This window comes from Camelus dromedarius, chromosome 16, assembly GCF_036321535.1.
Source record: "Camelus dromedarius isolate mCamDro1 chromosome 16, mCamDro1.pat, whole genome shotgun sequence".
In the NCBI taxonomy this organism is placed as follows: Eukaryota; Metazoa; Chordata; class Mammalia; order Artiodactyla; family Camelidae; genus Camelus; species Camelus dromedarius.
The window spans coordinates 20,252,753-20,270,930 of NC_087451.1; the positions used below are offsets into that span (position 1 = coordinate 20,252,753).

General features: G+C 46.9%; 1 protein-coding gene across 1 annotated transcript in view; it reads left to right on the forward strand.

Annotated features, from left to right (window-relative positions):
* Positions 1-311: 311 nt before the first annotated feature.
* The window catches only part of NTN1 (netrin 1), a 163,460-nt gene continuing 145,593 nt past the window's right edge, over positions 312-18,178 (forward strand). Inside the window, exons 1-2 of the mRNA XM_064495264.1 lie at positions 312-649; positions 1,107-2,188. Coding sequence (XP_064351334.1) covers positions 1,171-2,188 — 1,018 coding nt within the window. The 5' untranslated portion in view covers positions 312-649; positions 1,107-1,170. The remainder of the gene's footprint in view (positions 650-1,106; positions 2,189-18,178) is intronic.

The following is an 18,178-nucleotide window of genomic DNA, read 5'->3' on the forward strand; positions in this document are numbered from 1 at the left end:
CCGGGGTTTCCCCGGGCGCTTTCCTCGCTTTCTCTTTGTCTCTGCTTCTCTTTCTCGGGCGCCCGGGTTCCCACCCGATCGTGCTCCCGCTCTCTCCAGGTCCCGGGCCGCTTCCCTTTAACTTTCTTCTTTCCCGGGGTTAAAACTTTGCTCGCGAGCGGGCGGCAACTCGCCGACGTTATTGGCCGGCGCCCCGCCCGGCGGCCCCGCCCCCCGCCCCCGCGCTCCCCTCCGCCCCCCACTCCCAGCGCGAGTGGCGGCGGCGGCGGCGGCGGCGGCGGCGGCGGCGGCGGCGGCGGCGGCGGCGGCGGCGGAGCCTTTGGGGGCGTGCGTGCGTGTGTGAGTGCGCGCCAGCCAGCGGGAGTGTGTGTGCGCCCCGGGCGCGGGCTGGGCGGCACTCGCACGGCGGCTGAAGCGGCGGGAGCCGGGCGGTCGCGTCGTCACTCGAGAGAGAGAGGCGGCGGCGGCGGCCGGGCCGGGCCGGGCCGGGGCTGGGGCAGCGGCGGCCGCGCCGGGCATGGAGCTGGCAAGCCCGCGCTGAGGCAGGACGCGCCTGCTAGCAGCCAGCGAGAGGCTCTCCGCCGTCCGGCGCGCGGGCTCCCCGGCCGGGGCCGGGCAAACTTTTCTTTCTCTTTTGCCGTCTCCAGAGGTAAAGTCCCGAACGCGGACTCGCCGGCGGGGTTGCGATTCGACACAGAGGAACGGGACCCTGGGCTGCGGGGAGGAGGGGGCGCGGGCCGTGCGGGCTCGGGGGGGGGGGGGGGCACGAGCTCTCCTGTGTCCGAGATTTGGGATACTGGCGGGCCGGCCGCGGACAGGCAGACGGGCGCGGGCATGACCCAAGGGCGGCGTGGAGGCGGTGGTGGCGGGGAAGCCGAGTGATCCCGACTCGCCGCCGGTAGGGAAGAAGAGGCGCGGGCCGTGCGGGCTTGGGGGGGGGTCCCCGGATTTGCCTGCCCCCGGGACGCGGGGAAGCGAGGCGGGCGTTCGGCGGCGGGCTTGGTGCCGGGGAAGCCGGGCGTTTGCCCGCGCCCCCGCTCGCCGCGCCCCCGGCGGGTGGAGGGAGTGGGGCGGGCTGGCTGAGCGCGGCTCCCCTTTCTCCGCAGGCGCCTTCTGCGGCGGGCAGAACGACTCTTCGGCGCGGCGGGGCCGGGGCAGGCTGGACGCAGCATGATGCGCGCAGTGTGGGAGGCGCTGGCGGCGCTGGCGGCAGTGGCGTGCCTGGTGGGCGCGGTGCGCGGCGGGCCCGGGCTCAGCATGTTCGCCGGCCAGGCGGCGCAGCCCGACCCCTGCTCGGACGAGAACGGCCACCCGCGCCGCTGCATCCCCGACTTTGTCAACGCGGCCTTCGGCAAGGACGTGCGCGTGTCCAGCACCTGCGGCCGGCCCCCGGCGCGCTACTGCGTGGTGAGCGAGCGCGGCGAGGAGCGGCTGCGCTCCTGCCACCTCTGCAACGCGTCGGACCCCAAGAAGGCGCACCCGCCCGCCTTCCTCACCGATCTCAACAACCCACACAACCTGACGTGCTGGCAGTCGGAGAACTACCTGCAGTTCCCGCACAACGTCACGCTTACGCTGTCTCTCGGCAAGAAGTTCGAGGTGACCTACGTGAGCCTGCAGTTCTGCTCGCCACGGCCGGAGTCTATGGCCATCTACAAGTCCATGGACTACGGGCGCACGTGGGTGCCTTTTCAGTTCTATTCCACGCAGTGCCGCAAGATGTACAACCGGCCGCACCGCGCGCCCATCACCAAGCAGAACGAGCAGGAGGCCGTGTGCACTGACTCGCACACCGACATGCGCCCGCTCTCGGGAGGCCTCATCGCCTTCAGCACTCTGGACGGGCGGCCCTCGGCGCACGACTTCGACAACTCGCCCGTGTTGCAAGACTGGGTCACGGCCACCGACATCCGCGTGGCCTTCAGCCGCCTGCACACGTTCGGCGACGAGAACGAGGACGACTCGGAGCTGGCGCGCGACTCGTACTTCTACGCCGTGTCGGACCTGCAGGTGGGCGGTCGCTGCAAGTGCAACGGCCACGCGGCCCGCTGCGTGCGCGACCGCGACGACAGCCTGGTGTGCGACTGCAGGCACAACACAGCCGGTCCGGAGTGCGACCGCTGCAAGCCTTTCCACTATGACCGGCCCTGGCAGCGCGCCACCGCCCGCGAGGCCAACGAGTGCGTGGGTGAGTGGGGCGCCGCGGGGACGGGGGCGGCGGGTGGGGACCGGGGCGGCTGCTCCTGGGTCTCGCGACCGTGGGTTCTCCGGAGCGCCGGTGGACTCCGCCGCTGAGGGTCGCCAGCTGCGTGGATGTGGGAATGGTGGGAGGCGCGTTCCGGATGTCCTGGACCAAGGAGGGCAGAGAGCCGGTCCACTCGTGCGCCTGGCACTGGCCGTGGACTCTCGGGTTTGGGTCTAGTGCACTGTGCGAAGCCAAGAAGAAGAACGAGAAATGCTGCGGGAGAAGGCTTTGCAGAAAATTTGCTGACGGGTCCTCCTAACCCCGGATTCAAAGGCAAAAGCTCATTGCCTTCCCCTCAGTTTGGCGGGACCCTGGGATCCACCTCCGCCCCACCCCACCCCCCTTTCCTAATCTGCTGCTGAGCGCCCTGTTGGGGACCCCGGCCCGGTTCCCGGGAAGTTCCAGCTCCGCGACCACAAGTCCCTTGGGAGATGGCAAAGGGATTTGCAGTTTGGGGCCAGTTCGGTACCCGACGAATATCATTTCTGCGTCCTCCATTTGTCTTTTATGGCTTGGAAAAAACAGTATGTATTTTCCTTTTGCACAGCGTGTTTAAGTTAACAAAAGAATGATGTGATTTAAATCAATTACTACCTACAGATTACAAAGGGAGTTCACTAATTATTTTAAACTAATTCAATCCCTATCCAAAAAAGAATACCAGATTTTTTTTTTTTTGGTTAGCTTCAGGATTTGGTGAAATTAAACAGTTCCGAATTAACTAAGGGCGCAGATTCTAATTTTAATGGGATCTAGGTGCCTGGAAGAGAAATCTGACAAAACCAGCCCTGGTGGATACTGCTGGGTCAGAAATGAGGCTTAAAAAAGGGATCCATTCTGTTTCTGAATTTTAGGACTTTGCTGCTGTAGAAACCCTGAGGCATCAGTTTCTCCCCAGGAGGAAAGAACAAAAAAGGAAGGGAAAAGTAGTAAGACCCCACTCCCTTTTTCCACGATAAGGTGTACATTTCCAAACCCCACATTTCATTTTACTGAAAATTATTTGGTTTGTCACCATACCGTTTGGTGTTCATTTTTTGTGTAATACGGATACTCCCTCCCCCTGCCCCCACCCCAGGCAGCCAGTGTGAGTCTCTTCAGTTGCTTCAGCCTCTGAGGCACGTTACAAAGTTCGCTGGGTCCCCACAAACACACGTTTTGAGGTCTGGTTCTGATTAATTGTGTCATGTTGTTGTCGAATAGTTTGTGCCTCATGACTGTGGATGCAGACTTTTGGAATGGAAAACATGTTTTGGAGAGCCGGATCGGCACTGAGGCCCGGTCAGGCATCCTGGTCTGCAGAGGCCCATCCCTCCTGTTGCCTGGCTGGGCCTCCATTTTTACACTCCGAGTGTCCCACTTCCGTTCATCCCCCCTCCTTTAAGGGACAGAACTGGTTGCCAGTTTGAAGAGACTTTTCAGGATTCGATGGCAAGATAGTGGTTATACCCGGACTTAGTGGTCTTTGGGAGTAAAACTCCTTTGATCTGCTCAGTTCCTTCAGAAATGTTGTTTTTTCCCATCTCTTCTCTTTCTTCTCCTCCTTTCCTCTTTTCTTCCTCTTGTGCGTAAAAACCCTTCATTGACATTTAAAAGGCTTCCCAGGGTTTTGCTATCAGTTTTAGTTTGTCTGTGCACATGAAGGATAACTTCTCATTGTCACTGGCAGGGACTGATTGGAAAAAATACAAGGGAATACCTTGAGGCAAATAAACTGGATATTATGGTAACATTTTACTGGCTTGAAAATTCGTCTTAGCAGCGTTGGTATTGTTCAGATACCACCCACCCCCATCTCTCCCTGTCACTTTGGATGTGGAGACGTAACCGGCAATTGTTACAACAATGGCCACGCACTTGAAATAATCTCTATAGTTGAGGATTTTGTCTTTTGACCAAAGCACTAACTCTGTGCACAAATTGGATTGACCGGTTTATTTTTAAGCCAAATTGAGCGATCAACATATTAACTAACGTAATTAGTGGGCCTTTTTGTTCAAAAAGTTTAATTAGGCCTAATAAGTACATAATCTACATGACAAATAATCGGCTGACAATATTTTCTGGTTTTTACTGAAGTTATTTTAATTCTCAGTAGTCAAAGTATCTTTAAATCTTGCCAATTATTCAGTCATCTCATAAAAGCCAAGCCAATTCAACAATGTTAAAAGTTATTTATAGTTTCCTTTTTGAATAGATGTTCTGATACCTTGTAGATATAGCCCCGGGAATGTCAGGTTGAAGTTCCCATAAAGTCTTAATTGAAGTCTTAGTGATTTTGCCATCATTCCGCAAAAGAGAAAGTCAGCAAAGACAATTTAGAAGTGATTTACAAGTAAAGGTCGAGCTTTTTATGAAAAGGCCCTGAAGTGGAGGTATGTGAATGAATTAGTATTTGACAGGTGTTCTGAGACACTACAGGGCACTGTGCTAGGAAAAAAGCATTAATAAATCCTTCAAACACTAACTTTTGTACTATCAGCGGCTCAGATGTTTTTTCCCAACATAATCCCATCTTGTGAATTTCACACTGTTGACATATAAAGCCGGGCTACCCAGATTATTTACAGCTAAGGCAAAGTAAAGCATATATTTTTCTTTTAAAAAATGAGTCTTGATTTAAAAAAAAAGGGGGGTTGTCATTATCACTGTGCTTTTCTCTTTGCCTTTCTAAATGAGACATGATTTATAATAGACTAAATTGGCATCCTTCCTTTAACCCTCTCACCAGCCCCCTTGCCCCCCAAATCCTAAAACTTAAAAAAAAATCGGTATTATTATTTGACTGAATGATTCTAGGCAGGGCCCAGGTACTTTCAGCTGACTAAGAAATGCCTGTATCCTATAGGTTTTCTTTCGTCCAGCTTTCTTTTCAGTGTTCTTTCAAGGTTGAGTTCTCTGTGGAATAAATGTGAACTTTTGTAAGGCCCAACTTTATTTTAAATGCAATTTTGGATTTCTTCCGGGGGTGGGGGGAACCCAAAACAATATGAAAGACAACACCACGTATAACGTTACAGCCTCGACAGCTCTCCGTGGAATAACTAAATACTTTCTTCCGCCCATATGTACCAGCGATGTTCACATGTTCCTATGCACATGTGCATTTATATTCATCATGTAAAGAAGCATCCGTGCATGGGGGGGTGTGGACATTCAAGAGAAAATTCATGAACAGTTTTAAACCACCTGGGTTGCTAGGCCCTTTTCTCCCCCCAACTCCAACCCCTTCCTCTTTGTAAAAAGAGCATCTGAAGACCATATTGTGTTTCATAAATTATTGACATCAGTTTTAATCAATGTCCCCCTGACGTCAGAGCTGTGTTAGTATTTAGTTTCTGACGAAGCATGCTGTTTAATCTTACTGTGGGGATGTCAGCATGAACCCCTGCCTGGTTTGTGACAGGGTGAGCTTATGAAAACTTGTTTTGCCACTCACTCTGAAGGCTTTGCGTGGCCCAGCTGAAACCCAAAACCCACACAAAAGACGACTCTGCAAGATGAGCGCACTGTGCTGGGCTGGCCTCCTCTGGTTATGGGTACCTGCAATGTAATGCTCATAATTGTTTAAACATGGTTTGGAGGGGGGTTCCTCATGCTGTAAATGGCTCTGGTGCTCGGGCCCACCATCATCCCCGGTGGCAGAGGGAGGTTATATGGAAGGTGTTGCCATGAGAAATCGAACGGACCACTAAAGACGCTTGCAAAATCAGAAGGCTAGCATGATTTGCTCCTTAGTCCAGAGTCTGGTACGTCACTGTAGATGGGTGCGTGTTTTTATCGTCATGGTAATTATTATAATTATTGTCATTACGTGATTAACCCTTGAGGACTCATTTTTTGCCAAACTCATTAGTCATTTAATCATCACAACTATGGTTATAATAGGCCCTATTATTGTCCTTATTTTACAGATGAGGAAATCATAACCTAGAGATATTAAATGGTTTACCCAAAGCCATATAGCTCGTAGGTGGTGGAGCTGGGATTCCAGCCCAATGTGTATGCTTTGTTTTATTGCATCCTCTGTGTGCCTCCCCATGGAATGGATGGATGGGTGAATGAATGACAGTTACATTTCCGTGTATAGGCAGACCTCAGAGATACAGCAGGTTCATTCCAGACCACCTGCAATAAAACAAATACGCAGGAAAGCGAGTCGCATGACTTTCTCAGCTTCCCAGTACCTGTAAAAGTTGTTTACATTATACTGTCGTCTAGTAAGCGTGCAATAGGGTTTTGTCTAAAAAAATGTACATACCTTAATTTAAAAGTACTTTATTGCTAAAAAATGCTCACCATCGTCCTAACCTTCAGCAAGTTGTAGTAGTAGCATCAAAGATCACCACTCGCAAATCACCGTAACACATGTGTAATGATGAAAAAGTTTGAAATCTTGCAAAGAATTCCAACATGTGATACAGAGGCATGAAGTGAGCAAATGCTGTTGGAAAATGGCTCCGATAGACTTGCTTGGGGCAGGGTTGCCCCAGACCTTCAATTAAAAAAAAAAAATGTAGCATCTACGAAACTCAGGTAAGTGAAGTGCCATAAAATGAGGTCTGCCTGGATAGGAGAATAGTTGGACCAGCCCGTTAACCTCTTGCTAGAATTAGAGGTGGTTCCCTAGTTGTGTTGTATTCCACTCCGTTCTATAACGTCACATCATGTCATATAACATATTCATTATATTCAGACATACTGAAGTATGAAATTGTCTGTAAGAAGTTGTCCTCTCTTTTAGCCATCAGGCCTGGTGGGGGCTGGGAGTTTTTAGGAATGTAAGTGAAGAGGGTTTAAGCGTCTCCGCATGCACAGGTGTTGCTGATGGCCAGGTCTTCCTTGATTTCAGGGCCCGTAATCTCTCAAAGCTGGTGGAACAGAACTTGTGATCAGAAAACCCTTTTAAATTAGGCCTTCTCCTTTCTCCCTAGTGCTTAGTATCCTGTTGCTTCTCCAGAACATATTGAAAAATTCTAGGAAGTGGCTCAGAAGTGTGGTTGTTGAAGAGAGGCGTTTAGTGGCATATCCTGTAGGTGCAGTGCGTGCGTCATTAGCACAGGGCTATCATTTATCTCTGTTGGCCCCTTGGCAGCTGGAGTGAGGATCTCTGCTGGGGTCCTCATTAGCACCTGGTGGGCCAGGAGGCTGCCCCCCACTCTACCCAGAGAAGCCAGACAGAGCTGTCTCAGGGTAAACCTTCTGGGGTGTGTCTGTACATTTTCAGGTTTTGCCAAGCTCTCCTTTGGCCCTGCCCAGACTTCTCTCTGACCTCCTCCTCCTGAAAAATGAGATCCTTGGAAAAGTATTTGAGACTTTATGTCCAGAGTAAATATTGGAAAGGCAGTGGGTTGAAATTCAGATGTTCCCTGGAAGGAATCCCCCCTCATTTTCTGCTCACAGCTGGTATCGATATTTCCTTCTTGAGATGAGTTGTGCTTTTCATTAAGTAAATTTTTTGTCTTGGGATTAAACCAACATTGTATTCTTAATAGACTTTTATGTTTACACTTCAAAAGTCCACTGGGTTGTTATTCGTGTTATCTTGATGGCTTCTACGGCGTCTGCTGTGCACACTGGCCCGACCAAAATAAATGGCTCTCTAGGGAACTGGATTATAAAACAGTCTTATCTGCTGATGCACTAGTATGGGTATTTTGTGAGCCAGTATCTTTTTTCTTCCTTTCAGAAGTGATAATCATACCTTGGGTTTCTGCAGTGCTTTTCATTAGAGGGAGACCTGAGGTCTCTGGGGGCTTTTGAAATGCTCAGGATTTAAGCCTAATACTTGCAGAGTGGCCCGCTGCATTTTGCCTGTCGTCTGGGAAGACACACGTCAGCCATTCCGCAGGCTCGGAGGACTCAGCGTCGGTTTGGGTGGCCTGGGAGTTTAGAATGTCAGTGCAAGGGGGTTGTCAGGTTACATCTTGAAGACAGACCACAAACCCCTACTAAGTGCCAGGCACTGTAGCAGGTGCTTTACACGTGCTTTGTTTCAGTTAATCAGATTGTCACAAGGAACGGAAGCCTTTTGAAACCAGATGTCCCTGCCACCAAAGGGCAGCTTTTACACAAACCAAACTCAGTGGGGACAGGGCACATCTTGGCTTGCTCGGTGACGCTGTTGCATATGCGGAGAGCAGGAGGGGTCAGCGGCACTTGCATGAGGCTGATCAAGTGAAAGCCGTGTCCTGTTGTCAGCAGCTCCGAGGGACGATTCTGAACAGCACTGAGATAAGTGAGCTGCCTGGGACATCCTCAGACCCAGGGCTGTTCGCCTCCATGCTGCCTGCTGTCATGGGTGCAGCACAACATGGGAAGTTCAGAATTGCATTTCTGTATCCCTGTGTACCCCAAATGTATCCCTATTGTATACTTAAAATTTTAATAGATTTTAATTTGTCTTTGAAATGCCATATAATTTACGTGAATTTCCCCCACGTCAGAAGGCAGAGACCCATTCCAATTGTCAGTTCTTTGCCTCCAGAGATAACGCTTCCTTCCCTAGCTCCTGAGAGGCCTGGGCGAGGTGTGTGTTCAACCCTGCCTGTAGCATTTTGTGCCAGGTCTGCCCTCTGACCAAGAGAAGGGACGGTGGTCATGGAATGGATGAGAAGTGAAATGCCTCTCGTATAAGCCATTCTCTTCCAACACTTAAGCGCCTGCCCCAAGCCTCCTCTGCAGGAGATGTTTCTATCAGAGGCATCCGATGGCGCTCAGAGAACAAGGGATGGTGTCATCCAGGGGACAGGTGCACCAGTGGTTCAGGAGCACTGCTGAGGAATGGAGAAATGTGCTCTGCCTTTGCCTGTGTTGGGGTCCTTCCCGGAGACCTCTGAGCCTTCTGCCGTCGGGGTTCATGTATTAGCTGGAGCTAAGGCTCTAATCGTTTTGCAGTGCACTTACGCATATAAAGAAGATCCAGAAGAAAGACTTCTCTGTAGCTGTGGCAGGATTCCAGGTTATTTAAAGGGATGGGTGGCTTTTCAGAGGTCAGAGTAAATTTGTTGGGTGAAAACCTTGAAAGGCAGAAAGTAACACTAAGAGAACAGAAAGTTCACCCCATCAACTGGTAACCAATGAATCCTCCCAACTCGGCCTGAAAGGAGGGGCTAGAAGTCTGTCTCTGGAGGATTCAGGCCCAGCCTAGGGAAGGTGTGCGAGGTATCAGCCCTCGGTGCAAGTGGTCCAGTTTCATTTGGGGGCCCATTCGTGTCCCCTCTTGGCTGATGCTATTGCTAGATTTTCCCCAGTCCTTTTCTGCCTATTGGTAAGAGAGATTATTGGTTGTCATGTCGTATTTTTTCACATATTCTAGAGGCTCCACACCTAAATTAGACAATCCATAGGACCACAGGCACCTTTAAATGGGCTGGATTTGAATAAATGAGTCTTAGGTAACAAGGAAATGAGATTGATCTCTTTTAGTTTCCTGAGCACCTATATGTTGTATTACATTCCATGTTTGATGGAACGGCCCAAAGTGATAGACAGTTTCTGCTGCCTGATTCCGGTCTTCGTGGCTTCTTGGAGTGGCTGTGGAATACTTAGCAAACGCACCACTGCTTCCCAATTCTGAAACCAGGGCAGGCATTGCTAATCAATCACAGCACTCTTTTCTCCAACGTCCAGAAATGGTCTTAGTGTATTAGACTCCTTTTCAATATAATTCTCTAGGCAGCCATTACTGCTTAATCAGTATTAGCCTGGGAGATGGAAACTATATGACATGGGTCCTAGAAGACCTTCCCCTGCTCCCCTAGCCTACAGACAAAGATGTACCCTGTAAGTGGATGTTTCTGGAGCAGTCAGTGGTCAGGTGGCTCTGTTGGGTCTGGCGGGGTAAAGAGGTATGAAGTGATGCCCTCCCCGCAGGTGGGATACATTCGTTGGGGAGGGTGTGCATGTGAGAGGTGGATACTTGTTCTGAACTGTAAACATGGGGAGCCCCCAAAGTGAGGAGCTTTTTGCTCAGCGCCCAGGACACAGGGAAGGTGCTGAGGGTCTTGAGAGGAAGCAGGTTCCGGATCTGGCTCCGGTACCAGGAAAGGATTGCATTGGGGTCCACTTCACGTTTGCCTCCTGCATCTGCTCTGTCGTAGCTTTTGTTTTCTTCCATGTCAAGAGTGTGAGAGACCACAGTTCCCTGAAAAGAGTGGTCTCCCCGGGGCAGTCAGCTCTGAAGTTCCCGTGCAGGGTCCCCTGGATTGGGAGAAGGCCAGAGCTGCCCCAGAATGCGAAGGAAATGACCTTGGGCTCTTCCCAACCTAGGAGCCAGGCTCTCAACCCCAAACCTTGTCTGCGGGGCATCCGAGGCCCAGGACTCTGCACGGGCTAGCCCTCTGCTTACATTTGGGCCATCGCAGAAAGGGCTGAACAATAACAGCTCCAACCCCAGCATGAAAAAGGAAACACATTGTGTTTACAGATACAGAATTTGGCCTCCAAAACATGAAAGTACCTTTGGGTTGGGCGCCCCAGGGCAGGGCTGTTGGACACCGGCCCCCCCTGCTCTGCGTCCTGCGGCCAGCTTGTTTCCTCTCCCCGCAGCCAGACCTCAGAGGTGGGCAGCTTGATCTCAGCCAACTCTTTATTCCCAGAACCAGCCCTGTCTCGCTCCCGGCTCAGCCCCAGGGAGAATCGCGGTGAGGAAGTGCTTGGCCTTCCCAGCTGCCACGAGGAAGGAGGCTGTGTCTCCCTCCAACCCAGGGAAACCAATCGGGCTTAAACCCGGTTTGGGGCAGATTGGCCATCACGATGCCCTGACGTGCCAGGGAGGAATGGGACTGGGCGTCCTCCCTTCTTCTCACCCGGGTTTGTGGTTGGAGCCAAGGTGAGAGAGCTGTTTGTTGTTTTAAATCGAAGGTGTCTGCCGAACCGTGACCCACATTTAAGTGAAAAGTAAGTTCTGATTTTCCTGGTGCATAGAAGTGATTTAGTTCTAAAATCAAGATCAGGGAGCACAGGGTTCTCTTTGATAACGTATGAAATACCAAGATGTGTGTAGCAGGGGTTATGGTTGAGAGAACCTGTCTCCAGCTTCAGACTGCCTGGGAGAAAGTGCTGGGCGTGTGTGACCTGGGGCGTGTGATTTAAGCTCTCTGTGCCTTCAGTGCCTCCGTGTCCTGGGGGCTTCGCTCAAGACTACGCTGGTCTATGGGGTAGGGTGGGGAGTGAGAGGGGCCCTTGCACTGTGCCAAGGAGGGGGCTCAGAGGAGGGGCACAGGAAGGAGACCCCGAGGCAGAGTGCTAGTGCTCTACCTAGATTTGGGGCTGTTTCTTTTTTCTTAAAAAACTTTTTTAAAATTGAAGAATAGTTGCTGTATATTACATAAGTTACAGGTGTATAATATAGTGATTAATGATTTGTAAAGGTTATACTCCACTCATAGTTATAAAAGATGGGCTCTATTCCCCGTGTTGTACAGCACATCCTTGTAGCTTATTTTATACCTAAGAGTTTGTACCTCTTCATCCTCTATCCCTATATTGCCCCTTCCCCCTCCCTCTCCCCACTGGTAATCACTAGTTTGTTCTCTGTATCTGTGAGTCTGCTTCTTTTTTGTTATATTCACTAGTTGGTTGTATTTTTTAGATTCCGCATGTAAGTGATATCATACAGTATTTGTCTTTCTCTGTTTGGCTTGCTTTACTTAGCATAATGCTCTCCAAGTCCATCCATGTCGCTGCAAATGGCAAAATTTCATTCTTTTTTATGGCCGAGTAGTATTCCATTGTATACATACACCACATCTTCTTTATCCATCCATCTCTTGATGGATATTTAGCTGGCTTCGATGTCTTGGCTTTTGTAAATAGTGCTGCTATAAACATTGGGGGTGCATGGATCTTTTCGAATTAGTGTTTTTGTGTTTTTTTGGATGTATACCCAGGAGTGGAATTGCTGGGTCATATGGTAGTTCTATTTTTAGTTTTTTGAGAAACCTCCATGCTGTTTTTCACAGTGGCTACACCAATTTACATTCCTACCTATGGGGTATGATGCTTCCCTTTTCTCCACCTCCTCACCAACATTTGTTACTTGTGTTCTCTTTGATGATGGTCATTCTGACAGGTGCGAGGTGACATCTCATTGTGGTTTGGATTTGCATTTCCCTGATAAGTAGCGATGTTGAGCATCTTTTCAGGTACCTGTTGGCCAGCCACATGTCCTGTTTAGAAAAATTAGACGTGGAGCTTTTTATCAGCACACATTTCTGTGGCCCTCATTATTGCCACACTCTGTTCTAAACACTTCACGAATATTACCTCATTTAATCCTCATAACAGCCTTATGAGATGGGTTCTATAATGATTATGACTAAGTCAGTTTCTTTACTGAAGTGTAGTATAAGTACAGAAAGGCACGTGGATGCCAAGTGCACAGCTCAAAGCCTTTTCATGATTAGATACACTTGCATAACCAGGACCCCAGAAACTGCCCTGAGCTCCCCTTCAGTCACCACACCCTCTTCCCACCATGCACTGGTTTTGACTGTTTTTGAATTTTGTGTAAATGGAATCGTATTCTGGTTGCTTTTGCTCTGTAGTCCATTTGTGGTATTTACCCCTGGGTAGCAGTGGTTTTATTCATTCTCATTTATGTATAAATTTACCTGTCTGTTCCGTTTATGGTGTTGTTTCCAGATTTTAGCATTAAAAATAACTCTGTGGAGGCCACACTTGTCCAGGTCTTTGGATGCACATTTGAATGCATTTCTGTTGGGTATGTATCTAGAAGTGAAATCTCGGGTCCTAGGGTAGGTATCCGTTCAGCTTTAGCATATCCTGGTTATACGTTGATTGTGTGCTCTGTCGAAAGCAGTTGTACACATTTACATTTATTTACCGTTTTTACAGGTGAAAAAAGAGGCATGTGGAGGATACGTGCCTTGCCCAAGTCCTCACCATTAGCAATGATGGCGTTGCGGTTAGAATCTAGGTAGTGTGGCTCTGGAGTCTTGCTTTCCACCACCGTACCTGGCTGTGTTTCATCTCTAGTCTGTATAAACCCTGTCAAGGAAAACTGCTAGTACGGGGCAGAGGTGACTTTGGGCAAGTGCCTTCACTTCTCTGGGCCTCGGTTTTCTCTTCTGTAAAATAAGAGGTTGGGTCACGAAGACCATCTTCAGCGCTGATATTCTGTGACTCAGTGGATGCACCTCCTTCCTGAAGACTTTTCCCATCTGCATCCCCCAGCCCACTCCGTTCCCATCTCAACCAGACGCAGCTCTACAATGTGAACAGTGTCATTTCCCACCCCCTGCATTCCACTGGGGTTCCATCAGGAGGCTGCTCAGGCTCTGACGGGGTGACCTCACTTGGGCCTGCCCTTCAAGACTCCTGGGAATTTCCCCACCTCTCACCCACCAGTCCTTCCACTTGGGGAGGGAGAGACATGGGACCGTGTTCCTTCTCTGCCCTCCGGCATGTTGGCTAGCCAGTCTTCTCTCTTCAGTCATGCGTGTTCAGCTGGATGAATGTTCACAAAGCCCACTCACCTGTGTAACTAGCTCAGTCATCAAGAAATAAGATTTCCAGATGGCCTCCTTCTGCCCTTCGTATCACCATCCCACTGTGTAGCCACCATCTTGACTTACAGTGTTCCAGTTAACTCTCTTCTCTCAAATTTTTTTCATATTCAGTTATAATCCACAAATCATGAATATTTTAGCTCTTCTTTTCTAATGCTTGTACTTTTATTTTTCTTGTCTTACTGCATTGGACAGAACTTTAAAGTAATGGAATGTAGTAATGGTAAGATACACCCTTGTGTTGCTCCTGCCTTGAGTGAGAATGCTTCTAGAGTTTCATCATTAAGTGTGTTGCCTGTTACTAGTTTCAGATAGATATTCTTTGTTGTGCTCAAAGGGATGACCTCTTTTCTTGGTTTACTGGGAGGTTTGCTCCTTTTTGTTGTTTTAAATCAAGAATATGTGAAATGTTAATCCATCAATCAAAATGAGGATACAATATTTTTGCTTTGATTACTAATATAATGAATTACATTGATTGATTATATAAGATTTTTTAATAGCACCACTCTATAAATATACTAAAAACCATTGAATTGCATGCTTTAAATTGATGAATTGTATGGTACATGAATTATATTTCAATTAAGCTATTAAAAATTAATTTTTGTCACCCCCCCCAAAGAAACCTCATACCCATTAGTAGTCACTTCCCATTCCCTCCCTCCTACCACCAAATCAGCCTTCGACAACCACTAATCTACTTTTGATCTCTATAGATTTGCCTCTTCTGGACATTTTATTTAAATAGAACCATATAATATGTGGCCTTTTGCGACTATTTCAGTTAGCATAATGTCCTCATGGTTTATCCATGTTATAATATGTGAGTACTTCATTCCTTTTTTGTTTTTGGTTGAGTAATATTTCATTGTATAGATAGGTCATATTTTATTTATTCATTCTTCAGGTGGTGTTTTGGATAGGAAACAATTTGGATTGTTCCCACTTATGGTTATGAGAAATAGTGCTCCTGTGAACACTGATGTACAAATTTTTATATGTATGTGTTCTCGTTTCTCTTGGGTATATAACCTAGGAGTGGAAATGCTAGGTCATGTGGCAACTCTGTATTTAACTTTTTGAGGAACTGCCTGACTGTTTACCAAAGCAGCTGTTCCATTTTACATTCCTGCCTGTGGTGTATGAGGGTTCCAATTTTTCCACATCCTCATCAATACTCATACTCCGTCTTTTTGATTATAGCCATCCTGGTGACTGTGAAGTGGTATCTCATTGTGGTTTTGTGATTTTCTAAATTTGAACTCTCCCAGCATTCCTGGAATAAAGTTTATCTGGTTATATATTATTCTTTGCTCATATTTTATTTTTGATTTTTGTATCTGTTCAAAAGTGTAATTTGTCTGAACTTTTTTCTCTTCATATTGTATGAACCCTTTTGTATCCGGGTTGTTCTAACCTTATAAAATGAAGTGAGAAGTTTCTGTTCTTTTCTATGCTCTGGAATAATTTAAGTAGCATGAGAAATAACTTCCTTGAAGATTTGCTAGAATTAGCCCATCTGGGCCTTGTGCCATTTTTGAAAGGAGTTATTTGATAACCATTTCAATTCCTTCCATGCTTATATGTTTATTCAGGAATTTTTCAACTGCTTTCTGAGTCAGATGTGGTAGTTTATTTTCCAAGAAAATAATGATTTACCCAGATTTTCATTTCTTAAGCATAGTTGTATATAGTAATCACTAAAAGTATTTTTTAAAAATTTCATATGTGTCTGTATCACCTTTCTGATTTCTGATAGTGAATATTTATTGACTCTCTCTTTGCCTAGGTTTGTTTCTTTGTTTGCAATGTTTGAAAGTGATGATAGTAACACCTAATAATATTCATTGAACACTCACTGTGTGCCTGGCCCTGTGTGTGCTAAGTACTTTGTACGCACTAATTTTTAGAATCTTTACAACTCGATGAGTTAAGTACTATTATTCCCATTTACAGGTGGTTCAGAAGTTCAGACATTTAACTTGTCTGATGTCACACAGCTACAAAGCCCAGAGTTACAGTTAAAGCAGGATTGCTGCTCTCAGAGCTAGAATTCCCATCTGCTGATTTTTTAATGTTTTTAAATTGTTTCTAATTTCCTAATTTCTGTTTTATTTTTAAAAATTTCCTATTTAGGCTTTTGTGACCTCCTACTAATATTTTTAGGTGAATGCGCAGTTCAACTAATATCATTATTTTCTTATTCCTATTTAGCAGTGCAACCATTTGATTTTTCCTTTCTAGAGCAGGTTTGACCACTTCCTCTTAGTTTTGATTTGTACTACTCTCAATGTCACTGTCATTGTAGTTTTGACAGTTTTTATTTATTTATTTTTGCCTCTGGAGTTATTTATGAATTGGATTGTCATTTCCAGTGTATTCAGTCCTTAAAATATATATTTTGTTATTGATGTCCAACTTTATTGCAACTAGTACAGTTTTTGTTTTTTTTTTGTTTGTTTGTTTTTAAATAATCTTGTGTGTGTGTAAGATTACTTCTGTTTCTATTCCATGGGAACTTAAAGAGAACTCTATTTTTAGGGTATAGAGTTCAATATATTAATCAAAATCAATCTTACTGGTTATATTCTTCAGATACTCTGTATTTTTTCTTCTTTGGAACAAAAGGACAATATTCATGGGAGACTCTTAACATATCTCTTTCAGTGTCTAACAAACTAAGTGACAAAGTCATCCAACCTGTAAAAAATTAAGAGATGTGCAAAACCATATAAGGCAAATGAACACAAAGTAAAAGTAGGGGTCACAAAATTGTATCTGAAATGTAGAGTTCAGAGTAGAATGCATTAAATAGGGCTACGCTGGTGGTTTTATACTGATACCAGAAAAAAATGCACCGTGTCGTAAACTTGAATGAAAGTCCTCTGGGCCTTGGTCTCCTCCCTGGCGAAAAGGAGTTGGCAGATGATTCCTAGTCCCTTCCAGCACTCCCATTCTGAGATGATGGTTTTGGGGTTCCCTACAAAGTGGTGCCAGGAAGGAAATCAACTGTGAATAAGGATTAGAAGCAAAGAAAAGGACAGGATGATTCCGAGTTGAGACTGGAGCAGTTTGCACTGACAGCTGGGGCTGGGTTTATTGCTTTGGCTCATTCCTGTCTTTACAGGAGCGTCTGCCTCACTGCCTCTTGGCCTGGCAAAGGAGATGTGCTGAAATAGAAGTCAGTCTGCAAGGACAAGATGGTGAGGCCACGAGAAGTCCCTGACATGGGGTGCCACCTCCTGTAGTGAAACATGACCCTGATGGCTGGGTCTGGCTCTGGAATACACCCCTCACGCCCACCCTCAGGGGCTCCCAGCTCCAAAAGAGTGTTTCCATAGGCAGCTTCCTACAGGAACAGGCAGGTGCCTCAGCTCCATGCCTGCCTCGGTGTCTCCTCATTCTCTTGCCAACGGGTGATAAATTCACCAGAGAAAAAGGGGGTGCCTGGGTTTCACAGGATACCAGAACCATGAGAAAGGCTGCAAATTAATGAGCTAAGTATCTAATTTAAGAAGTTAGAAAAAAGATTAACAGAATAAACCAGAACAAGATAGGAGTGGGACGGAGATAAAAATAAGAGCAGAAGCCAATGAACTAGAAAACAACTATTCAACAGAGGGGATCAACCAAGGCCAGAAATGGGTTGTTTGGAAAGACTAATAGAGTAAACAAATATCTAGGAAGATTGGTCAAGGAAAAAAAAAAAAGGGAAGGCACACAAATAAACAGCATTAAGAATGGAAAAGACATAACTAGAGATCTGGTAGAGACAAAAATAAGATAATACTATGAATACCTTTATGCTAATAAATTGTAAAAGTGTAGCCTCTAGCATCATGATCAGACCCTTGGAGTATCTCTCATGGCCTTGTCCATAGACGATCTACATCTCAATCTTCCATGGAACCAGAGAAGGAAACAGACAGAATGGACCTCATCAGAATTTAAAACTTGTGCTTCCAAGGACACAATCAAGAAAATGAAAAGACAACCCACAGAGTGGGAGAAAAATATTTGCAAATCAACTCTGTGAAAAGGGTCCAGAATATAAGAAGAATATAATATACGAAGAAATCTTTTCAACACAACAACAGAAAGGCAAAATAAATGGATACACAGGCAAAGGACTTGAAAAGGTGTTTCTCCAAAGAAGGTATACACGTGGCCATAAGCACATGAAAAGATGTCAACATCATTAGCCGTGGGAGGGATGTAAGTCAGTACCACTGCACGCCCACTAGGATGGCTAGAATCAAAACAATGATAATATGTTGAAAAGAATGTGGAGGAATTGGAACTCTCATGTGTACACTGCTGGTGGGAACATAAAGTGATGTAGCCACTATAGAAAATAGTTCCCGAAAATGTTAAACATAGAGTTACCATATGACCC